The 25,680-nt window shown below is 38.8% G+C and overlaps 1 protein-coding gene across 7 annotated transcripts in view; it reads left to right on the top strand.

Moving 5' to 3' along the window:
* The window catches only part of FGGY (FGGY carbohydrate kinase domain containing), a 133,948-nt gene that overhangs the window by 76,496 nt on the left and 31,772 nt on the right, over positions 1-25,680 (top strand). For all 7 annotated transcript variants that reach the window (XR_011337807.1, XM_069861919.1, XM_069861923.1 and 4 more), the window contains 4 exons: positions 12,217-12,324; positions 15,645-15,706; positions 20,780-20,927; positions 22,599-22,673. Coding sequence is in view for 6 of the 7 variants with exons in the window: in XM_069861919.1 (XP_069718020.1) it covers positions 12,217-12,324; positions 15,645-15,706; positions 20,780-20,927; positions 22,599-22,673 (393 nt within the window). In the remaining variant the exon portion in view is untranslated. The remainder of the gene's footprint in view (positions 1-12,216; positions 12,325-15,644; positions 15,707-20,779; positions 20,928-22,598; positions 22,674-25,680) is intronic.

A 25,680-nucleotide genomic window follows, 5' to 3' on the forward strand; every position in this document is an offset into this window, starting at 1 on the left:
AGCATTTCAGCGGAGGACACAAGTAGAAGCTATGGTGTAACCAGACAACCTTTCAGTCCATTTATCAAAACACTTGTAGCTCCCACTTCAAGCAAGGCGACACAGTAAATATGAGCAAACAAAAAATAAAAGAAGGTTAATCTGTATATCTGTATCCAGACATTTCACTAAATAAAACAATAAAATAAATCAATGCAGAGCTGCTAGTTCTTAAGTGCTTAGCAAAAAGCTTCTGAACCCATCACGAGTGAGGGGTTTTTTTCCTGTTTTGGATCTTGAGAACAATTTTACAGATTAACAGTCTTTTTTTTGCCAATTTATGTAAGAAACCTTGACCTTTGGGAATACAGAGAAAAGGATGATATGCTACTGTATATCTGTTGTATACTTTGGTAAGCCAAAAAATAAAGTACGCTTCATGTTAATGGATACTGATAAAAGGCTGAAGTAAATATATGTGTCCATTCAAGCTTGGAACAGTCAAAATTAATTTAGTTTATAGGTTTTGTTTCAAAGCTGAGCATTCAGTCGGGGTCTCTGATAAGACATTTGAAGTTCTTGCATCTCTGATTTAGTCAGATGGAAATGGTGAACACTGAACGACTCTGGAATGATTACCCATGGATTAATTCTTATTTGACTTCTTCCAGAGCTGAAACTCTTAAGTTGTCCCAGGCTTAGTTCCATGTTTGCTTCCTGGAATAAACACTGGAGTTTAACCTCACACCTAAGGAATAAAAACTTACAGGGGTGCAAATTTTCTGTTGAGGACACTGGTGTTGCTTTTCTGTCTTTGAACAGAGAACACACCCAGGCACGGTTCTAGAAGTGAATGCTGTGCTTAGACTTCTCTGTGCTCCCGCTGTGGTCTTCTGGAGACCTATCTCATATGTGGCTCTGAATGACCCAACTGTTAATCTGAAACTGCTCTCTCGACCCTCCTGGTCCCTCCTTATACTGATACAGAAGTTGTTTGATTCGTGTGCTCCAGTGCTTGTCTGGGAATGGTTCTCAGTTCTTGGGTCCAGTGTCTCAACTATCTGACAGTTCCTCATACAACTCTTCTTTCAGCATCATTCTTCTACGTAGAAAAGAAGTACATCTACCCCTCTAACACCTTTTACTTTATAATATCTTTAGAAAATTTGCTGTTGGATCACAAGCAGCCACCCCAGCCCATTGCTCTCAGGACTACTTTTCTGCCATCTTGGTCTTTTTGCCTGTTGCTCAGTTGGAAGGTTAGATCTTATTGCTCATATTTTCTGTTAACTGATTTCAGTTTTACCTGAACAGTGTTCAGGACTTGCCTCTTTATACCAGGAGCCTCAGGATCCAGCTTCCAAGCTGGTAGAGCTACCTAACCCCAAGCAGCCATTCTCTTCCATCACGTGAAGTTAGTGACCCTGCTTCACATATATGACTCGGAGTTTTTGAGTAATGTAAACATGAGAATCTGCTGCTCACAGTGGGTCAGTAAAGTCATCACTCCGTGCTCAGGAGATGCCTGGCAGAAATCTGCCAACTCTCTATGGAGAAGGTTGAGAAGTTTCTATCTATTCCAAAACATTAATTTTTATATTTCCCCTTTCTAATTGTCTGTCTCACAAAGTGGCTACAGGTAGCATGGCAGGTTGATTACTTAATGCTCCTGATACAGATACCATTAACCCATGCTTCTCTTCTAGCTTGTGCTTTTAGGTGGCCAGATTCCAAACACTCATGTCCTGTTGCAGCTGCCACCTTCTGCAAACAGTAGGCAGGTTTCAGCAAACAAGTGAAACATGACTTGAAGAACATATTGTTCAGTTTTGGGCCTCTCAGCTTCTATGGTCAGGGCTCTCCTGAAGAAAGATAAGATGAGATGTCCGAGAGATGCATCACATCTCCTAACATGCACCTTTTTTCCATGGTGCATCGTCTGTTTTTAAGCAGTGGGTCATGGATCATGTGTTTATGATATTTCTAATCTACCTCACAATGCCTTTATTATGGCATAGAGATTATAGGTTGTTCGTTCTTACGCTTTTATCAAAAAGTGCATGGAGGAACAGGTTCCATGTATTTATCCAGATTTGTTTGAATGGGAAGGAGCTACAAGGGCATTGGTGACAGCCTTGGGAGAGTTCGGTGGCTATTGTTTGGATTTCAGTGTCATTTCTGAACTGAAGCACCCACTCTGATTTTGTTCTGTCCTTGTGAGGGGGAGATTGATTGGGAAGGTTTCCTGCAGCCCTAAGTGCAGTGAGCCAAACTCAATTTTCTTGGAGATGAGTTTACTTGCCCTGATGAGCTAGGCAATATATAGTGAAAATAAAATAAATGCTCACCCTATTTGATTTAATCATGCTTGAAATTTTCTTCTCTATCTGTGCCCATCTCTTTGCCTATCATTTTACTAGTATATTTTCATGGCTGAAAAGGAGATTTATAAAAACCCATTTATGAAGAACAGTTCGTTTCCAATATAATTGTCATTTTTCCTGATTTTTGTATTCTGCTTTTGAATTGGGAGCTTTTCGGGGCAAAGACAGGGCATCAAAGATTTACAGTAGGGGAGGTAGGTAGTATTCTTGCACTCTATTTCCCCCTCTGGAAAATGGCAGAATTTTATAATGTTAATAATATTATTCTATTTAGACTAGATCTCAGTTGCCCAGCTTTGCTGGTTAATATTTGAAGGCTGATATAATTCCAAGCTTCTTTCATAAGATAAATATTTTGTTTTTAAAAAAGAAGATAATTTTTAAATCCAGTTGTTTGATCAGGTAGTGAGAGTATGGGCAGATGAAGAAATTTATTGAGTAATCCCTGGTGTGTATTTGCACAATGTCAGCAACTCTGCAGTAGTACTCCTGGCCCTGGTTTCCTGTGGAATGTGCGAGGTCCCTGGGATCTGTCACATGATACACCACAGAAAGATGATGAGTAGAGGTGGTTTTGCTGGGCAACTGACCTCCTAGTTTTGCCCATAATAATTTATTCATGCGGCTGTACCATAAGACGCAGTAATGCCATGTATTGGCTGAAATCTGATGCAGTGTATTGAAAAGAAGTGTAAAATACCCAGAGTCAGCTCAGATAAGTGGCTGGACCTGCCTGCAATGTGTTAGAAAAATGGGCTGCTGTGTAGAGGGGTCTGTTGCTTTGTAAGGAGTCCTGTGAGTTATTTAAGCCCCATAGTATCCATTGTCAGAATGTTTTCTCAGAAATGCGACTTCAAGCTGACTTCTGGTGGCAGACCTCCAGAAAAGCTGCTTGTACAAGTGCAGCCTGTGACCTCTTGCATTCCCTGCTCTTGGCAAGGGCCTGATCTATTGCATTTTAAAAGGTAAAATAAAATACAGCTGAGTAAAACAGGGTTTTTTTGCTAAATTTGATTTTTTTTTTGTTGCTGTCAGTTTTAAGGAACATTTTAATTGATATGCTTAATTGTTTTAAGAACCAGGAACCTCTGGGTGAGGGGGGAAACCCTCAAACACTGCCTTATAGTTTCTGCTGATGGATTAGATTTAAAACAATAAACATTTGAATACGTGGACATCCGCCTTGGTGAGGAGCGTGTCTAGTGAAGTCATGTCCAGTTCTCAGTGTTTGAAGTGTGCCTAAAGAGCTAGTGTGATGTTCTTAGAAACAAAGCACTGTCCTCAGGATTTGTCTTCAAGAACTCTCTGAAGAACAGGAACATGCAGAGGCAAGCAGATTTCCTTCTTCTTCTGTATCTAAGTACCTTGTGTCCGTCATTTGAAGAGTTGTCTCTCACCTGCGTGGACATTTGCTAGCATTCATAAGTATAGACACTAAAAAACTAGGGCCAACGTACTTCCTAAGGGTTTGTGCATAAGTCCACATTTGGATACCTAAGCAGCTGGCTTCATGTTCTAAGTTCTTGGGCCAAACATCAGTAGGAAATGTGGATATTTGGCTTTTTTTTGAATATCGGAGTACTTATTTAGGCATGAAAATTCAAGTGTCAGCCTAGGACTTCAGACAGTAAAAATCAACGCATCTCCATGGAAGCTGATGATTAATGTGCTGGTTTGTACAAGTTGAGGCTCTGGCTCCCAAGGCTGGAAGCACTGGTCCAGACGATTCTCTCTTTATACCCATAAATATAAATTAAGTACAAGTTGAAAAACTATTATTATTGTGATTCAACATATTTTCTTAAAAAAAAAACCCAACAAATACCCTTCCTTATTTAGCCTTGAGTAAAAATCTCACAGTGGAAATGTTTAATAATCTCAGTGAACTTTTCCTCTAATTAATTCTTGTTAGATTTAAAGCCAGTTTTGCAGTACATAGTCCCTTCACATAAGACACCTGAAATATTTTCAGTGATGAGGCAATCAAGTTGCCTTGGGAGTGTGGTTTCTTTACTGGATATTAATCATGTTGGTTTGGTCTCTAGTTAGTTGAACAATTAATCTTTCAAGGAAAATTTAGAAAATCAGAAGTAGTTCTACATGCACGTCCTTTACATTTACTAATAAGTGTTACTGTTTGGAATAAGAGGAAGCAGTAGTCCCTAAGAATTCCACTATGTCCACTAGTTTTAGGTTGTACTGAAAGTTTTGTCTGGCAAATAACTAAACCAGGAATTAAACTGGAATACAATCTCCAAATGATCATCAGGATTATCAGATCCCACCCTACATGTTTCTAATTCTGGTATTTCTGATTTCTGGGTGTTATTGTGGTTGTGATCGGTTTGATTTTTGCCATACAAGTTTGTGATATTATCAAGTGTAGAATAAGCAGCAAATCAAAAAGGTCTTTGTTTTAATGTTGTCAGGCATATCCTTTGTGGGTTAGCTGCACTTGGAACCTTGTTGAGCTGCTGGACTGTAATGTGCTGGACCTGTGTTCTAAATGTTATCGTGGTGTGTAAATAAATAAATATAATTGTCATCTCTCTCAGCCTATCAGTTACAGTTTCTGGGTGTAAACTCTCCTCCAAGAGCCCTAAGACCCCGAGAACTGAATAGGCACATACGCCTCTGCCAGAGCTGAAGGCCTGTGGTCAGTCACTCTTTACACTTACTTCCCATGAGACTAAAGGTGGTGAGGGACATGAGTGACTTTACCACTGCCAACGCAAAAGAAGCCAACATGGGCAAAAAAATAGTACTGAATGCACATTCTGTTTTGATTTGCCTACCACAGACTGCTCTCTGGCCATAAGTTTATGCTTTAGATGGTGCCCAGAACCCTTTGATTCTCTTGCATGATTTTTTCTGGTTTGGATGATATCTGCCTTTCTGTCTGTCTCTTTCCACCTTGCCTGGCTCCACAGTCAGAAATCTTATCTCGCAGTATCTTATATTCCAAAAATATTGCCTGATGTCTTTGAATATTTTATTGTTGCACAACCTTGATAGAGGTGATTGGACAGTTTTGTTTTGCTTTGATTCATTCTGCTGCCATTCTCATAACTAAATGGGAGTCTCTAGGGTTTTGTGACTTTCCAGGTCTCTGAGTTTGGTCAACCTTGGTAACAAAACATGGAGCACATCTTCAGCAAGGCAATATATAAGCCAGAATTCTTCAATTGCGTGGAAACAGATTGCAAAATCATTTGTGGATGCATGTGTTCAGGCAGAATCCTGAAGTCCGCATTCTGTATCTGTGTTGTTGTTGTTCTAGTAACTTTCATGCTTCCAGTGGGATCAAGTTAGATCAGTGCAAAAATTTTTGTGGCCTAGTCTTAATGTCATTGGAGAGCAACACTGTCACTGGGGGTGGCCCAAGGGTTGCGAACCTGTCACGTGGAAGAAGACTATGTGACTTGCCACAGCAAGCTAGGCAGCTCCATAGCAAACCAATGACAGTCAGGAGACATGAGCTTAAAATATAATCAAATAAATTACTGCTTATATATGACCTATAGGAATTGGAATATTAATAAATTTTAATTTCCTTTGTGTTCTGAAGTACAATTCTTGTTTTCTGAGACCTTATTTTCTTAAACATATTTTACATCAGGCTAAAGCTTGCATGCTGTTATGTGTTTAATATATAATTACTCCTAATAATAAATTTATTTGAAGAAGTTGACTGTATTCGCCATAGGCTTAACCTAAAGAATTGCTTCCAGAATTTGGGGAAGCTTAGTTTTAAACCCATTTAGTTCTTGACAATTAATGCCAGGATGGCAATTTTAGAGTAGAGATCAGTTCACTGAAAATACAATTGCATGCCCCAACTCTGCCCAGTATATGCCGCCAGAAATTGTTATTATTAAATCATTCAGTAGCTATTACTATGACCTAAGTTTGAACCAGAAACACAGAAACGAAACATTCTTGGGTTTCCCTTTTTTTTTTTTTTTTATGAATCTCTTTCATTCTTTGTCAGAGAGCTGTGGTCTAATAGCTATATAAGACCCATCTGTCAGCGGAAGCAAAATGATACAGTTTTCTTAATACAGGATTTTATGCATCAATGTAAAACCCCTGAACTGAATGAATGTCAGTATTCTCAATCCACAGTCAGTCAGAAAATTTGAAAGTTTAAAGTCAGTGGAGAAGTTAATGAAAGTATTTGACTTGTCACTGATCAAAGTCCAGAACTGTAAAGAGCATTTATTAGCTGGTGAGTGATACAATGCTTTTCCTTGTTTCTTTCCCTACTCTCCATTAATATCTTAGCTATTTTTTCATACCTGCCTCAGCCTAAGAAAAGCAGCTGTTATTTTGAATTTCTGGCTATAGAAGCTGATAAGCAAGGTGATTTTCAAACAAATTTTCTGATCTGGTTTCTCATTAGCAAATGGTTACTCTAAAACAGTTGTGACAGTAAAATTAAGGCTTAATTTTACTTTAATGTAAGTGAGTGTAAATCAAGAACAGTTCCATAGAAGCTTGATTTTCTCTCTCTATGGCACACTGCAAGTAAATAGAGAATCTGATAGTGATACTAGAATGCTGCCAGATATCAGGGGTCCAGTATTAGGAGGCAGAAATAAAATGGAAGAAGATGGATATATAGCAGTATACCCTGTTAATATAAAGATTTACTCTTCAGGTATTAGCCAAATTCTCTGATAGTGTTATTTTAAGGAATTTGTGTAAGCCTACACCAGCAACAGATGGTGTCAGCTAAGGGGGAAAATTCTGCTGAAATTCATGCTTCCATAAAACTGCTCTTGCCATGTAGCCTGTTTTATTTTATCTTGTCTCTGATTACCATAATATCTAAATAAAACTGAGAAGGAAACACAAGCTTGTGTGGTCTATGTGGCTACTCTAGCAAAACAAAGCTAAGTAAAATAAATCTTGCATTGCAACTTGCTCATTTGATGGGATGGCTGTAAGCCTAGGTGATTCTCATCTGCGAAGGCCTGTGTTCTGTTCTGCTCCTTGTACTGAATGACAGTCCTGAAAGCAGAGCTGAGTTCAGGTTTAAGGTGCTAACTCCTTCAATTCACTTTCATGAGATCTAAATTAGCCTAACAGCAGTAAGCAGTACTTTTTCCATGTAGACTTTTACAACTGAGGTAGGTTTTTTGTCAGCTTTTGTTTTAGAGGGAGAGACAAGTGGGAAGGACTAAACTAAATTAAGTACACTGTGGATCTCACATTAGTGCCATTTTGCAGGTCCTTTCAATACTTTAGCTTAGTTCTACATAGCATTATATATTTTAAAGACATTTTTCATTTCTGTGGGCTGCCAGATGTGCAGCTGATACCTTCTTATCTTAGATAGTTTGACATTGATTTTCCTAGCACACGCCAGAGTTGAAATCTCATCTGTAACTCATCCAGACGATTTATTCATAACAAAAAGTGCCTTCTGGCAGTTGTACCACAGCTGAATATTGTTAAACCGAATTCATCATTTCATTTGTTTCTGATTGCTCTATAATGTTTACATATCTTACATGTTAGTATGATCTTTTATGAAGCACACACTGAGGTTAAATTCTCTCGGACAGAACTTTTTTCTCCTTTTTCTCCCTTTCAGAAGGTGTTGAACTCTCTTTGCATTTTAATGAGCAGAAATCTCGGAGCTGCTTAATGCTCACCTCATCTAAAATGATGGGCTGAGCAAGCAGGAATGTGTGTGTTGGGGAAACATGGAAAGGTGACATTTTCCTGCACAAAAGATTTCTTCCCCATCCACCAAAATGGTAACTGTGAGGTGGAATTGCTTATCTGGGTATGATACTTCAATAAGTAACCATCTTCACAGATGAGTGTAATAGTCTGTGTGTTCAACTGAAATATTTATAGATGCTGTTTATGACTCAAAGTGTGAATAGGTTCAGATTCTTCTCATCTCCCCTCTTCAAATTCCATCTGCAGTAATTGTGCAGAGATCATTCTGATGTCTAGCAGAGGATATCCGCTTCATGTTTCAGTTTTACTATATGTAAAAAACACTAAATGTTAATATGCCTCACAACAGCAGTGTGTCGTAGGATGGATTTAAGTTAAATAGAAGGCAGAAAATCTGAAGGTCCCTTTAAGTACATATTTTATCTTTCAAAGAAGGATGACATCTCTTATTTGCTTTAAAAATAAAAATCAGTTGCCCATATATGTAAAACAGATGTTGTTTTTCTACTAAAAAGATTAAGGATTTTCTTAAGCTCATTAAAGGAAAAAAAAATAATGACACCACATTGATCTTCCTATATGATCGTAAGAACGTCTGCAGGCAATAGAAAGCTATGAAAAGGACATGGTATTACTGTAATAAAAACAGCTCTGAGTCTGGCAAATTGTGCTTATCTTCTGGGTTCTGTGGCAAGCTTTGCACTGTATCTCCATCCTTTCGCTTATGTCTAGTCATGTGTTTCAGTGGGATTGGGTGGTATGTATGCTCAAACAGAATTTGGATTTTTTGCTGAGAAAATACAAATGCCAGCTGCTGCATGGCTCGAAAAACTTAAGCAGCGTCCAAGTTATTTCAAGGAGGGGAAATAGAAACCATTTGCCATTTCTTATGCTTATATCTATGGAATATTGTTCACCTTGTTGCTTCTCAAAGTTTGTGTGTCTCTTTAGGGGAGGGTATGTTATTTCCCAGTTTTCTCCCTTTCCCCATGCATCAAAACCCAGAGCCTACAAATGTGAATAAAACTCTCTAAGTGGGAGGAGGAATTAGAAAATCTAATTATGCGATATTTATTCCAATTGAAAGTTCCCACAGCAGAAAAAAATGATAACCTACTACCCCACTGGCTATCTTCATCAGTATGGCTCTATGCTACTCTCATTTGCTCTGTTCATGTGTTGAAAGTTTGCTGGAATATGTACAAATGATACTTCAGTGGTAAGATGATCAGAAAGTCTCAGTGTAATTTGAGAAGAGACAGCACAGAAATATCCTGTCCTGGCAAATTCCTGTGGGTGTCCAAATTACTAGGCCAGAAGGGAAATATTAGGCTTCAGGGAAAGTTTGATCTTTTAACCTATCTAAACTTTTTAGTGTCATCGGACACGTTGGACAATTTGGCAAATTGTGGACTAATGACAGAAGAAAGATTTAAAGATTTTTAGACACTGTTATCCTCAGTGCTTTGAACTGCCCGTGTGTTCAAAAACCATCTTTGCGCTTTTAATATCCTTAGATTAATTGGTTTCTTCGGATTACACAGCAGCTGGATTTTAAGCTTGTTCCATCTAGCTAGATTCTTCCTTTAGAAGTCACAGTGGAGAGTACTGTGGAGTTTGCTGCATCAAAAATATTTTGAGATGAGACTTCAGAAACCCGGGCCCCTTCTGCCCTAAATGTTCCCTTCCACCAGCAGAGACAACGTGCTGTGTGTCCACAGCTATAGGATGGGAATGGGATGGGATGCTTGGGTTCTCGGCATGCTTCCATTACTGGTTTGGAGCAGATACTAACTGGGAATTTTGACCTTATGCTGTGTTCCTGCTAAGGTCAGTGATGTAGAACTGGTCTAAAAATGAAGTTATTTTAGGATTTGCTTTCTGTTGCACTTTATTTTGTTATTGAAATTGTAAAAGAAGGCTTGCCCCATGGAGGTGTTGAAAACTCAAAGCTGAATTAATTTGTAGTTTTAAGAGAAAATAAAACAAAACCAAATGTCTTTGCAATGTATTTGACGTAACTTTGTCCACTTGGAGTCATAAATGGCTTTTTAAATTCAGTGCAGCTATTCTTGCTTTTTAATGTGTTTATCCAGCCAAAATCATACGCAGACGTGCAGACACATGTGCACACATACATCTTTAGGAAAAGTAACTCGCTGCGTTAGAGCTGAGAGTGGGGAACTGAGCAAGATCATCGTGTTTGCATATCTAAGAGAAATCAGGATTTCTTGACACTGCAGTGATGTGCTTTGAGAAACCAGTTTTTGTTGGTTTGTTTTCCTACTTAACTTTGTGACAAGCATCAGCTGTAACATAAGTTTATGGCTTGAGCAGACTATTGTTTGTGCAGAAACCTCCCTGCTGGTGTATTTACTAAACATGTGTAATGCACAAATGCCAGTAAACTGCATCTTGGAGCATATTCCCTCTTTGCTAGCAAAAACTGTCTTTAAAGTTTGGCATGTGTAAATATAGGGAGAATGTGCATGAAGTTTTAACAGGAACATGCCTGGATTTTTAATTACTTGTCGTCAAAACTATTTTGATGTGAAATCCGTGTCTTACTGAAATCAGTAGTAAACCTCAAGCACCCTTTAATGGATCTAGAATTTTGCTAATGAAGACCAAGGTCTAAATACGAAAACCCACTGTCCCCTTGACTAAGATCTTTTTTTTTGCTGTTCCGGCATTGTAAACATATAGACTTATTTTGTTAATGTATTCTCATTTCCTTCTCTTGGAGCACTTCCCACCTTCTAGAGAACAACAGCTGCAAATTTAGCCTTCCCAGTAACCTGGACTAGTGGGAAGTGTATTCATGCATCATATGAAGGTGTAGGGCTGCACTGCTGTCCTCTTTTCCCTGTGAAATCAAGGCTGCATATGCCTCAAATGCATATGCTTCTGTTGATCCTGGAAGAGAAATGTGCATCATGCTTCCAAGAGCAGCAGGTAGCCTGCCAGGGGATGGATGACCTGTCTTCTCCAGCCCCCACTGCAAGAATAATGTGTGTCCAGCCAGTGCAAAATACATAACTAGTCTTCGTAGCAAGTACTAGGACCCAGATTCCACTGCCTCGTTGCCCCTTGTGTGCTGTGCCTCACTGGCTGGAGTAGAGAGCAAACCTCCTTACACTTTCTTTCTGGACTAGAAAGTCTGTCTAGTCTATTGAAAGTTGAACAGCTTTATAAGAGAAAGGAAAATGCCCTCTACCCTTATTAACTGGCAATTTGCATCTTCTGAAGCCGAGAAAGGAAATGAACCAGTGTCTCCCACATCCTGAGTGGTTTAACCACTAAAATATTGCATAGGAGCAGGATATCACTGTATATGTGGGTGGTATATTTGTGTACAAGCAGGAGAACACAATCCTTCTCATCTCTGGAAGCTTGTGCTTAGATATCTGCCTTGATGAAAGGGTTCACAGGTGTGAAGGAAGGAGTGGTGTGTACAAGGCTAAGCCTAAGTAAGGGGCAGAATCCAGTGCTTACCCAGGCAAATGTTTCGTCTTGGCTAACACAAAGCAACCCTCTTTTGCCCAGCCCAGGTTTGCAGCTTCCACCCAAGGCCTCTAACTCTCCTGACAGCATTGTGAAAGCACTGGAGCTTGGACTGCAAACCTCAGAAGTTGACAGCAGATCTTGGGGGACCTTGCTGTCCTCTGTCAGCAGGATTCCCTCTGGAAACATACAGAATGAGTGCTTTGTAAACACTGGTTGCCAATTACATTGGCTGTGTTTTCTGATGACAGTCAAGCAGAGTGTTATATACAACTGTTCAAGCTAAATAAGGTGTTTTTCCAGAGAAACAGGGCAGTTTCTCTCCGCCTTGTAAAGTACAACTCCTGTTCCTGAAATTTCTTACTTTCAGTCTGACCAAACCCAGCTGCTCTGTAAATGGGAGCGACTGGGGGCAGTTGTGCCATCAGTAGCTGCAGCTGTGCCACATCATCTGAAAAGGATGCAAATGAAGGACATATTTCTCCTCATTCTTCTTAGACTATATCTCTACCTATATACCTCAACTCATGTTGATGACTCCAGTGGACGAGCGGGAATTGTTTCAGTGTTGGTCTCTCTGCCAAACATTAGTTGTGAAGAACCTACTTTTACACGTAGTTTGATTCATGAGAGCTTTCTCTTGCTTTTTTCCTAGGTCAGTGAAGCACCCATCTTTGTGCCTGGTGTTTGGGGACCTTATTTCTCTGCTATGGTACCTGGATTGTGGTTGAATGAAGGAGGTCAAAGTGCTACAGGAAAACTAGTAAGTGTTTGGAGGCACAACTGGACCCCAGGATGAGAAGTCTGTTATAACTGCTGTCATTCAGGATAGCTGTGCTGTCAGTTCAGCTGGAGCTCTGTCTGAAAAGCCCTCCATAAGATTCCACCATGCTGTGGAGAGCAATAAACAAGTAGTTGATTGTTGCATCTCTTACCAACTGTTCATTTGCATACTGATAGGGGATTATTTATGGGGCAGAGCACTAAGGACATGCTTTCCTTTTATGATGATGATTGTTAATATTATACAGACACATAGGCGTTCAATCTTTACTTTAGCAGGAGGTTGAGATAGCCTTTGAGATAAAGGAAATTATATATATTGTGTGAACAATTGTGCTCATCAATGGGCATAAATTAAAGATGTATTGTATGGACAGAATAGTAATATAGTAACATGATATTCTGCCTAGATATCGTCACCTCAATTCTTTCCTTGGGTGCAAAGAGTCTTAACTATATTAGGTTAATCTATCAATAAAGATTAAAACCAGACTGGATTCTCTAAAAATAAATTGTCTTATTTACAGGGAGGCAGAACTAAAACACTGATGTCAAATTTAAGGAAAGTCTAGATGTATAAACCAGTATTTAGGCTTGAGTCTAAAAGTGTCAGCTAGACCTTAGTGGCTTCTTAACCCTGGAGGCTTCTAAAGCTCCCTGCCTGTGTCCCTGCTCAGCAGTAGTATTACTACTGCCCTGTAGCAGTACTGCCTGCCCCTAGAGGGGTTGTGCCAAGCTCCTCTTGAGAAACTGCAGGAAGTGGGCCCAGTCCTGTGTGCATCCTCTGCAAGCTCACAAAACATACAGATGGGTTTGCTCTGTCACAAACTGCAGGCGTAATTGCTGTCTTACTCAGACCTAGCACCGCCCACCTTTTTAAAATCCCAATAATTGGACTACGTGTCCAGGAAGTCACGAATTTGGGCATTGCTGCATTTATGCATTCTATATGAAAGAGTCACTGAAACAGAAATAATCCTGGATCAGGAAGCCCAGACACACCCTAAGCGTTGAGCTGTGAATTGGTGTTCCCTCCTTGGCCACGTGAATCTGACATTCCTCTCTGTACACTGTCACTGCTTAAGTGGAAGAGTCATCCCTCTTCCTCTCCTGCAGCCTCTGCTTCCCACCACATCTCCAACCCATGCTTAGCCTCACGGCTCAAGTGCTCTTGCAGCGGGTGAGATATGGGTGCTTTCAATGTTTCAGATCAGGATGGGGCTAGAACCGGCATCCCATTTTATGGTTAACTGCAAAAACCAGAAGTAAAATTTAATGATTGCTATAACAAAATCACTTCAAAAGGAAAATGGCAAGTCTTGTACGTTTCTTTGTAAGAACATGTCATGATTTAACACTTTTGAGAGAAATCTCTATGCACTTAATCCAAAGCAGATGAAGAAACTTAACTAAGCTCTAGAGAGGAGACAGTCAGGGTTTTCTGATGGCTGGCTCAAGGTACAATTGAAATGTACCATAAGAATTAGGGCATTTCAGAAAGACGATTTTAAAAATTCTTTCCGTTCTAGTGCCAGAGAATAAGATATTCCTGAGTCATTAAAGAAATGGCTGGAGGAGAAAAAAAAAAAGTATGGTCTTGTTAGGACACATAGCAAAATTCAGCTTTAGGTACTGTTCGGTATGTTAGGGAAGCTGTCTTATTAAAACATTCTTAGAATATCTTGTGGTTTTCTTGAGGTTATATGTATAGAAAACATACAGGGAGCCACGGGAGGAAATGGTGTATGTGCACTGTGTGGAAGATAGGTTGTACTCTTTATCTTTCTAATTTTAAAGCTGTAGCCTTTTTTTTAAAGCAGAAAAGAGCTTTCTTTCTCCTGCTTCAAGCATAATGAAAACAACAACAAAAAAAATTGGCATTTTGGGATTCTGTCCGTTGCTTGCTCTATGCCCAAAGGTGAATTCTTTTCATGCAATTTGAACAGTCCCTAGAAGTACAACTGATACACTTCCCTTAAAAACCCCTAATTTTGAAGTGATACAGCTGTGAAAAAAAGTCTCTTGGATTTTGAAAACTTTTAGAGTCTAAATGAAGAATTAAGAGCTTGGCTTATTTTGAAAAAACTTGTTTGCCTGTCAGATGGGCTTTTTGCATTGGATTTTCAAAATTTATCAGAAGGAAGATATTGCACAACAGAGTTAAAGGATGGTATGACATCATTACAAACTGTAAAATAAAGAATAGCAGAAAAGGGTTTCTAGATGTAACCCTCATGTGGCTGTCTTGAATAAAAGGTATTTAAATAACTGACTTAATAACTTCTGTAACATTTTTGTGTAAAGTGTTCTTATAACACACAAATATTATGTGATATTTATTTATGGATTTATTTCTTAATTTATGACCTGCTCCTATCTTCTAAAGAGATCATAAAGGATACAAAATTCAGGCCTGAGTTTGGTTTCCAATGCATGCATATGTTTGAGTTTTGTTCTTGATGCAAATCTCAGAAAGAACAAGCATGCTTTATTTTTATTACTGTGTTCAGATGTGTGTGCTTCATTATGTGTTTTGCTACACTCGTTAAGGCCGGTAGGTATTGCCAAATATACTCAGTGCTGTTGAGTATTTCTAGTTGCATTTCCCTAGCTTATACTGTCACCTCTGATGGGATATTATCAAGAGGCCACAAAACCTACGGAATTATTGTCTTAAAAGCCCATGTAATTCTACCTGATGCTTTGTTTTGTGAATAATGATAACCACTGTGAAGTAAAAGGATGAGGTAGTTCTAAAATTTAGTATAGACAGAGCCTACTCTCATTTTTTTTTATGGCTTGTCAGGGTATACATTTTGTATTCTCCATTAAACGTATGGAGCATCTATCAGAATGACAACACACTTTGTATTTTATTATAACAGTGTGATATAGAAAGATGTAAGGATTTGAGCCAAGAAGATGCTCTTGGTAGAATTCCGATGAGGACATGCATGCAAGAGAATGGGAGAGACTAGAGGATGTGCTTTCAGATAGTGCTGGACAGGAAAAAAAGTCATCCTTTCAGCTTGCATTTCTGACTGAGGTGCAGCATGGTTAGCATTTTGCCTGACTTTGGTGCACCATCAGTTGCTTTTTTCTTACTGTTCTTAAGCCTGAATCTAGTAACATCAGTGGGAGTTTTGCCATTGGCTTCACTAGGACTTAATACCTCATGAGTAATTTAGAAATGGTCTTGCCTTTGTAAAGTCATGACACTGCATAACCCTTTTCTGTGACTGATTTCTTAAGATGTAATTGTTCAAAAAAATGTTGATATGTTGCTTTCCTCTTTTTCAGATAGATCATGTGGTCCGAGGCCATGTCGCTTTCCCAGAATTACAGTCAAAAGCTGCAGCCAGGTCACTGTTTTTATTCCTTTATCACATACCTACCTTACAAATTGATAATACACTGTATGCCCAGCAGTGGGAAACCTGGGCATTTGCAGTCTGATAGTGGGCTGGGAGTATTTACAAGGGCTTGCCAGGTGATTGATCAAAGATGAAAGCTTTAAACTCCCCTTAGATACCTTCAGCATATCTAAGTGGTAACATTAACGTTATGCTTTTCAACTCCTTTTATATCTAGCCCAGGGTATTTCTAATCCATAGCATCAGCTGTGGTCAGCAGACCTTTATACCTCAGGTTAATTAAGTGTCTTAATTAGCAGGTGACTCTATTAAGTTCCAAGGATGAGATATAGCTTAATTAGGAATTTATTTTTCAATGTGTTTTGGACTGTTATATAAAAGAAGGTATAGCTACAGTGTGAAAAAATCCTGCATGGCAGCACAAATGGAACAGAGAAACCCAGGATAAATTTTCAGACAAGATTTAAGATGTGGGAGTGAATTGGAGGTGACTCCAGGATTCCTTGAGCAGGAGGCTGTGTGTGATATGGAATTTTAGTTTGGTCTGCTTTGGAAGATGATGAAGTTAGTCCAGACACTTCTGTTAGATCTGGACTTTCTCAAGCTATTTTGGCTTGGATTCCTGTTGAGGTGATTCACGTCACTCCCAGAGAGATTTTAGCTGAACAGTTAGTCACACTGGATGAAAATTTGATCATCTTTTAATTTCTTTCTCCTCCTTGGATTAAAGGAGGAAAAAACCCAGCAAGCTTCACATTTCATCTTCAGTTCATCAGCCTGGCCTAAAAGGCAAGGGTCACTTCTGATAGATGTACTAAGTGCGTGCAGTTACACAGTTATTTTCAGTCCTCCCTGGGGGGAAATAAAGCTACCTGGTTTCTCTGGATGACTGTTCCCTGCTTTTGTAATGCCCAATGCCTTATTTGTTTGTTAAGAACTTAACTGGGATTCTGAGAAATGTATTGGGCTTCATTCAATGTAAAATAGATTCATGCTTCCTAGAATTCTCTTTGTTGTCCTTTAAGAAAGGAAATCATGAAATAAACATTTCTGTGTATGTTTGGAATAAGGATTGATCTGGGTTTTTTTCCAAAATATCGGCTTCCAGGCCATTTTTCCAGTGCCACCATATGAATCACAAGCATAAGACAATCAATTAGTTTAGTCTGTAGTACAAGATAAGCCACTTTTTCTGTTCTGGAAAAATGAATATACAGTGTTCTCCTTGTCTGTACTAGGTCTGGCACTGAACTGTCTGACCGCAACTAGTGTCATAGTGCAAAAGGTGATGGTGGTGTGTATAGCACACCAAATACACAAGATCAGGAATAGAACTCTGTCTTATCTGAGTGTATGTTGTTGTAACTTTGTATTTGAGTTTCCTGCAGTTTGTAAACTGTGGAGAATAGCACTGTTAAGAATGTTAAGAAAGGTTATAGTAAAAGGATGATAGTATTTTATAAAAAGGATGATAGTATTTTATAATGTTAATTTGCTTAATGGCATTTTTATAGTGCTTTCCAGATATTCTTTCTTAATGAAATGTTTGGATAGCTGTAAATCTAGTAAACAAGTTTCTTATTAATCCCACCTATCCTCGTTCTCCTTGTCCTTCTCAAATATTTGTTAGATCTAAAGGATTTAATTTGAACAAACAAAAATCAGGGACTTTGAAAATTGAACTTTCTTCATATCTTTCTACACATGGAGCTATACAAGTGTGAAGCATTTTTTTTTTGTGATCAGTGCTAAACTTTAGATTATGTATTTATTTACATTAAGCGATATATTTAACAAGAAGATAGTGTCTTGTTTGGGTGGATTGCTGGTAATGACGAGAAATTACTTGCCTGGAAATCTCAGCAGACTATTTCAGAGAATCTGGTGTATTCTGTTTAGTATGTTCTCTGTGTAGGTGTAGGATTTTATATCTGTTCAGCCATTGCAAGTGGCCATCAAAAGAAAACAAAATGAGAATACCATACTTACACGTGCAATGGCATTTTACCTTTGTTTCCTATGCTAGATACAACACTGAAGAGTTCTGCTGGTTTTGTAGTGACAAAGAGCACATGCATATCTGGATCATTAAAAACATCTGAGGTCATCTGTGCCTTTTACTTGCTGCTGCCCATTGCTCACTTCTGCCTTCCTAAGTCCGTCTTTCCTTGCTCCCAGGCTCCCAATGCTGCTAATAAGTAGGTTTGGCAATGGTAAACTGCCTGCTGAGCAGCTGATCTCAGAAGCCTCACTGTGCAGATTTCTGTTCGTTTGCCCATGCAAGGAGCAAGAGTTTGCAAGCTGAATTTATCACTGTTTCAGTAATTTGTGGTAACTTGTCAGGGCACGAGTGGCTTAGACAAACCTGCCAGAAACCAGCTCTCACTGGCCGCTTGTGCTGAAGATCAGTCTTGGGCAACCCTCCCAGTGCTATTCCTACATTCTCTTTTCCCTTCTTTTACTGGAAGTGGAGAGGGTTGAATTACATGAGGATTTTCTGGACAGCTTTAAATTTAGTGTTTGGTCAAACTAATTGGCATACTCTGTGAGCAACGAAACCTGAGTTATTTAATGCAGTTCATTGAGTTGCTGAAATGACTGTTCTTCAGTAATTTTTTGCTCTTCAGTCTAATCTATCATGTAGGTCTGACACGTAGCCATTGGCTAATGCATTAAATCCTGTATAGTTAGACTAGAGTTAGGAGATGGAGGAAAAAAAAAAGAAATAACACAATCATTTATGCTTTAAAGTTTAAATAATTCTGTTTTCTAGCACAACAATTCTAAACAATTCTAGCACAATTCTAAACTTCTGGAGAAAAAGAAATGTCTAACTGCTTGGCAGCAAAGACTAGGCATTTCGTGAAGCACTGTTTTTAAGGACAGAATTACCCTTCCTTCTCTTCTCAAAGCCATTTCCCCAGCTAAAGAGATGGCTCCTGAAAAAAAAGCTGTGAAGTGACACACATTATCTGCAGCTTTGGGATCTTCCAAGCAGAACACAATAATCTTATTTGGCAGTTCTCTGTACCTGTAGATGTTGTAAAGCCCTTTTTTAGGTTTAGAAATCTAAAATTTTTAGATTTTTTTCCTGAAAGGCACCTCCTGGCATCTTCCAGAATTGCCAGACAGATTAAATGCCATCCTCTTGTTGCTTTTTGGAGTTATGTCCCTAATATGAACATAACCCTGGACAAACTTGCATTGATTTCTTATTTTCCATTTTCAACGTAGTTGAAGCAAATAGATTGTGCTCGACGCTGCAAGTCAGATCCAGCTGCTACTGATACCTTCTCATAGAACTGAACAGAAGCAGCTCCAGAGAGCTGATGGTGTAATACCATGTATAAAACAAACCTAGCGGAAACTGGAACTGGCAAGTGTTTGAAAGACTTTGCTGGCTGCTTAGTCTGAACATAGTGCCTTCAACCCGTATGTAGAAAAGGAAAAAAAGTAAAAGGTGGCAAAAAAGTGTAATTCCATGGTTATGTGGGTCTAAAGCATATTTGGCTGAACTCCAGCCTCTTTTGTACAGTCCCTGTGTTCTATCAGAGCTGGACAAATGGCTAATCCTTGCAAGAGTAGTCAAGCAGCATGGATATCAGATAGAAGCTGGGATGTCTGGTAGGTTTGTGGTTGAGTGACGTTTTCCTTACTTTTCCTTCCCAACAGCCAAGCTATGAATTAGACTTAGACTGGAGATAAAATTATTTTGTCCTTAGTATGTACTGCTTATAGTGCAGTCCCTAGTGATGGAGAAAATAGGGCCACTTTTACAACAAGGGAGAAAAAATGATTGTGACCTCAAAATTATCATAATTCAGGTCCAGGAAGACACATAAAGTATATTATAAAGTACGTGAATAATGATGTGAATTAGTTATTTTAATGTCTTCCAAGTGTACTTCATTTTGAATGATATCCTTTGATAGCATACACATGGTAAGTTATAATTGAAAAAACATGCTGCTGAATGGTTGAATGCAAAGTATAAATATACAGCTGCTAGCAGGTCAAAAGTCAAACTAGTAAAGCATATGCCAAATTCCCTCAGGGATCTCATTAGTGCGTGATTGAATATACATGTAGAGGCTAAATGAATATCACTGTTTGGGTCTACAGTGGATGAGACAATGACTAATCAGTTGTAATTAAGGTTAGATGCTGTTATTGACCCACATGTCGAGAATTAAATACCCCTCTTGGAGGTTTCAGAGGAGTTAAAAAATATATATGAATCTGTTTATGATAGTATAAGTGTTTGAAAAAAATATCCTAAGCATAATTGCAACATTTTTTAAGTGGAATGTCACTAGAATCATTGCAAGCCAAAGCACTGAAGAATTCACCGTTAGTCCTATCCTAAGTTGACTGTTAGTCCAGGAAAAAGTCTGTTGGATGTTGTGGAGTTGGGTGTAGCATCTGAACTTGCATACAATCATATTTAGGCCCATGTTTGGCTCCTCCCTGAAATAGCAGCCACTTGCTTTCTCTCCTCCACCCTTAGTTCTGCATTTTAATCATAACACATATTGAAATAATTATGGTTTAAAAAAGGAAAGCCGTGAGTCCAGTGCTATTGATTAATGAAAGAGATTTTTAAGCAGTTGTAAAGGAATTTGATTTTAATTTCTCTCTGGAATCCTCCTTGTTCTTCTTTCTCAGCTTGCTTTTCTCTAGCTTTCTCTTTCACGGTGTCAGCACCTTTCTGTTAGAGACAAGCATCATCAGCCCCCAAAATACTGAACAGATTCAGCTTGTCTAGGGACTGGTAGGAGGCAATGTAAAAACTCCATATCACAAACTGCCTTTACCTCCCCTCATCCTGTGAAACTGCGGAGTTCAGATGGCCTGTTGGATGGAGGTGCAGATAGACATCCCTACTGCCTGCACCCTGCGGTGCCATCGGCTCAGCAAGCAGTCGGGTTTGCATTTCTCCCCCTTTGTTTTACATTTGAGATTTGCCATTCTTTGGTGGGTTTTCTGCATTTGATGGTAGTACAAATGTTTTATGTTTGATAGATAACACCCCCCTCTTTTTCCAACTTGTTTCTCTTCCAGTGCTCACAATATATATACATACTTGAACAGTCACCTGGATATGATTAAGAAATCTTTGCCTGTGGGTTTCCTCACTGTTGATTTACATGTTTGGCCAGATTTCCATGGTAACAGATCTCCCTTAACAGATCTGACACTAAAGGGCATGGTAAGCAACAGTCTGTCTTTGCAAAAAGGTCAATACAGGGGGGAAAAAAAATTAGCATGGAAGGATCTTTTTTTCAATTTTGAGCATACTCCTCCTTAGCTATTCAAACTATCCCATAGGATCTGGCTTTCTTGCCACATTTCAAAGCGTGATAATGTTTCAGTAGAAAACCAGAGATCATTGTAGTTGAGATATCACTACAGTAACATTTTTTTCCTAAAAATATGAGGAGTGTAGAGTGTGTCCCAGCATCTTTCCTGGGAATGACATTTCAGAGCAGTGATTAGCAGCACTTGCCGTTACTAACTGACCATCTACTGAATTTTGCATATCTGTTGCAATAAATTTCAACACAAATTTGAGTATACCTACTCAAATAGGAAAGGAATCAGATATTTTGAGGAGAGATTGCTTGATTTAAACAGATAAATGTTCAGTAAATGTGCTGTATTAGAGTTTTTGGGTAGTAAATTACAACAAAAACTGAAAAGTTCCTCTGCTTATTGCTCTCACGATTGAAAATATGCAGCTCTAGTGCTTCATACATCTTTGTTCAAAGCTAAACCTGATCTGATTCTGGCTTGTGCTTTTAAAATTTCTACTTCTGGAACTGAAAGGACTTGAAATACAGTGTTCTATGCAGAGAAATTTTCAGAGCATTGCAATCTGGAGTCAGAAAGGGCAGCTTTTGGAAGCTCACCAGAGAACCTCTGCTGGAGGGATTTACAGCCCATCTTTAAATGTTTGGATATTTCTCTTCACTGAACTTCATGCTGGTAGATCAGCTGGGTCACAAGACAGGTTGTTATTGTGCAGGGCTATAGTAGAAGACTGTCATAAGGGTATATTTGATAATATCAAGATGACTGATGATTAACTGATACGCTTCACAATGGCATATTGTCCCTGAAGTGAGCATCTCAAACTGCTCACCAGCACCGTATCTGCTGTATTTGAGGCTGAGACAGAAGAGGGTAGGCGGAAGCACTATGACATATCTTAAACCACCAAAGAGAGAAATATTAAAAAAAAAGAAAAAAACAAAGAAAAAGGATGGCTTGTATATTTTTGGGTCCTACTAATACTTATTTTACAGAAGAATTATATGCTGCAGCAGAATTGGAATTTCCTTGGTATGGTGGCTGTATGCAAATACTGATAATAGTAACACATATTTTCTGCCACAATTGCAGCTGCATTCAGTCTTGCTTATGTTGATATTAATCCAGAGAAACTACAGGGCAGTATTTATTTGTGTCAGAGGGAAGGAGGATAAGACATAGTCTTTAATTATTAATTGTGTTTTGGTGTTAAGAGTGCTAGGAAGAGAGGGGGAGAAACGCTTTTAAAAAGTTATTTTTGTGTAATAGCATTTTCATATTATTACATTAAATACATTCACGAGCAATATCTGAGTCATGCTATAGAACTGTCAGAGTTAATCTGTCCCTAATCCCGTACAATATGCTGTTTGTTCTTTATTTCTTTGCAAGAGCAAGAACAATTTATGTGGTTCTTACCCAGATCACAAATAATGTAACATTATGTGTTCAGATCACAAAAGTAGGGCTTAGAATTAGCACTGAAAACTTGTTACAACAAGAAACCATAGAAAATAATAGAGTTTTACTTTGGATGGATTTGTACGTTTTCTTTTTGATCTTTGCACAGGTTGTTGGACTAACGTTGTCTCAGGGTCTGGATGAACTTGCCCTTATCTACTTGGCCACAATTCAAGCTATTGCTGTAAGCCATTTTATGTGCATAAAAGAATAAATGAATTGTCTCATGTTCTGTGGCAGACTGATCATTCCCTTCTGCTAAACAGATTTCTAATAATAGATGAATTCACTTAATGGGCTTCTTAAGGGAGAAAGATATTGTTTACCCCCATTTGTGACTACTCCCAGCTGTAGGATAATCGACTGGTAGGCTGAGGAGAAGATGATCCCCTGAAAAGTTTTCTTCTTATGACATTTCTGTAAATGGAGCCTTTGCCTCCGGTGCAGATGTGAGGAAAGAGGCTGATACTCTGTAGGGCAGTGTTAAACCCACGGAGCTGTCTAGAGGGAAGCGGATAGAGTGGGAAAAAAAAAAGCTTTGGTAATTATATGAAGGAACTTGCACTCCCCTAAAATGCTTCAGCTTCAGATTGCTCCTAAATCCATGGATTTCCCCTGCTTGCCTGTTAGATGAGTCACAACTCTGTACCACAGCGAGTCAGAGTGGGTCTGTGGTTCCGTTCATAACGCTACAGACCAAAAAGTGCAGATCTCTTTCCTCACTGTTTCCCTGCTGCTGCAGTTGTCTCATGTGCAGCAGTTTCAGCCTATGGCTGTGCTGCTGTAAATGCAGACAGGGAGACTGTCTTTATCAAAGGTCGTTGAGGTTTGCTAACATTCAGAGATGGGTTATTTTATCTGAATACTTTTGTTTCTACCCTAATTTTCCCTGGAACCCAGGATTTCCAGTTCACGAGAAGTTCTGTTTTGATGTGAAAACCTGGTTCAAAGGAATTGTTCTGAACCGATGGTGCAGGGTGTTTTCAGTGTAGGGTGCTGTCCCCAGGCATCGGGTGACTGAAATCAACATTCCTTTGGCATCCTTTTTGTGGTTTTGTTTGGTTTTTTGGTTTTGGGGGTTTTTTTTAACGTTTGTTGAACTTGAGGCGGTTTTGCAAAACATTAACAGTTTGATGAATTGAGGAGTTTTCCTGACAAAACTCTGTTCAGTTGGAAAACTTCCAAACTTCTCTACTGGTTGAACAACAACTTTGCTAGGCTGGGTCAGCCATCTGGGATATAGAGGGTGGGCGGCTGCTGTAAATTTACTGTGGATTCTGTCTTAGGTGTTAACTCTCCCTCTTCAGCAAATAAGGAAAACTTAACCTCAGCGCAAACCAATTCATTGTTGTGAGTTTTGGTCTTTCTTACGATGAATGTAGTTTGGTTATACCTGATGCTCCAGTATAATCCCACAATTTAAATAAGAATGTCTATGAGAGTTTAAACAATGCCAGTGACTGATGCTGCCCCTGAAAGAAACTTTGCAGTTTTGAACAGGTGCTCCATTATTATATTGTGCTAACAAAGTGGAAACAGTCTCTGCTGGAAATCCTGGGAAAGCCACTTATTATCTCATTATATGATACAACTCAAATTTTATTGTAAAATGCAAATACCGTGGTGAGCATTAAATTCAGCATCTGCATATCTTTTTGATAACTAATTACACTGATTGTACAATTTCCTATAATAAGGCCATGCCATGGTTTTCTTTTCATTCTAAGTTAATGGAAATTCATTTTTCTTAAACCACTATTGAAAGAGTATCTAAAAAATAGACAGAGTAGAATTGGTTTTGACTTGATATATTAACTAACTGCTAACGTGATGCCTAAGGAATTTAATTTTCCTCCCATAATCCATCACTCACAATAGTAGCTTCACTTTTTCTGAGGGGAACAGTTCTTGCTTAGGACAGCCCCAATCCTGTACCGTTAGCTTTCTTCAATGGGTGTGAGATAGACTTTAAACCTTGAGTAAAAATCTTGTAAAAAGCATAGGCGTGCCCACAGAATGTTAATCTCTAGTTTTCTTTTCAGCAGGAGACGCTTTTTTCTTTTTATATAAAATTTGCATTTGAAGCCCCTCAATTTGCATTTTCTCCAATCCAGGATTAAATTAGTTCCCCCCCACCCACAGTGAAATGGGTCTGGCTTTAATTTTAATTGCTGTGTGAATACAATTTTCCAGGCAGGTAAACACAAAATAATTTTCACAGCATGTTTGTTCTCAGGATCTTTGACATGTGTATGCGGTGAGAGCAGTTGTTAATAAATTCAAATTTCAGAAGTAGTGGAAGAGAGTATTCTTCTAACTATTCCTTGTGAAATGCAATGCAACAGTTAGACTGATGAGAACACGATCAGAGATGTAATTGTGGCCGTCAAGCCCATTCTGAGGAGACAGGGTCTTTTTTAGAGCGGTTTATTTTTCCATAATTAAAATTGTGGCTGTGTGATTTGGAAATTAGCCCTCTGTGTCAATAGGGAAGCGATGGATTTAGTCAGCTGGTGTTGCGGCTGCAGAAGTTCCTCATAACCGCTTGCCTGAAAACCAAAAATACATTTGAAGGCCTATCCAGATAAGTGCCAGTCATTCATGGGAAATGTGTCTAGTCAGATGAAACTCTTCTAGCAGCAATTTTCAGTAGCTTTTATTTGAAGAGAGGTTTATTGCAGCCTGCAGACCTTTTAATGAACTTGCAGCATAGCATAAAGAAAACTTAAGTGACAGTTTGTGAAAACTTTGATCAGATTCTCTTTTGTGGGGAATCTGTTGCCTGCAAAGAGTCAGCTTGGGCAAAAATTTGGCTTGAATTTGGCATTTTGTCTAGTCTGCGCTCCAGAACTAACTTCCAAGATATTATGAAGAGCTGGAAATTATATTTGGACAAATAGTTTGTCAAAGAAATGGGAAATGTTCTTGCAAGAGGAAAAAGGGAGAAGGCTGACTTTGGCAAGTAGTTGGAGGCAAGCAAAGCTAACAAAAGAGAAGAGTTTCTTTTAAAATGGCAGAACACTTGCTTTTATCATGCACAGAGTGGAACACTGAGCTGCTCTGATTTGAGTGTCTCAGAATGGGGACCGTAAATAAAAAGTTTTAAAATATGCCTACATTTTAGAACTTTAAATCAGTCCAGACATGAAATGGAACATTTTATTTTGTATAGGGCAAAGGCCAACAGAAAT

The sequence above is a fragment of the Phaenicophaeus curvirostris genome, chromosome 8, assembly GCF_032191515.1.
Source record: "Phaenicophaeus curvirostris isolate KB17595 chromosome 8, BPBGC_Pcur_1.0, whole genome shotgun sequence".
Taxonomy (NCBI): Eukaryota; Metazoa; Chordata; class Aves; order Cuculiformes; family Cuculidae; genus Phaenicophaeus; species Phaenicophaeus curvirostris.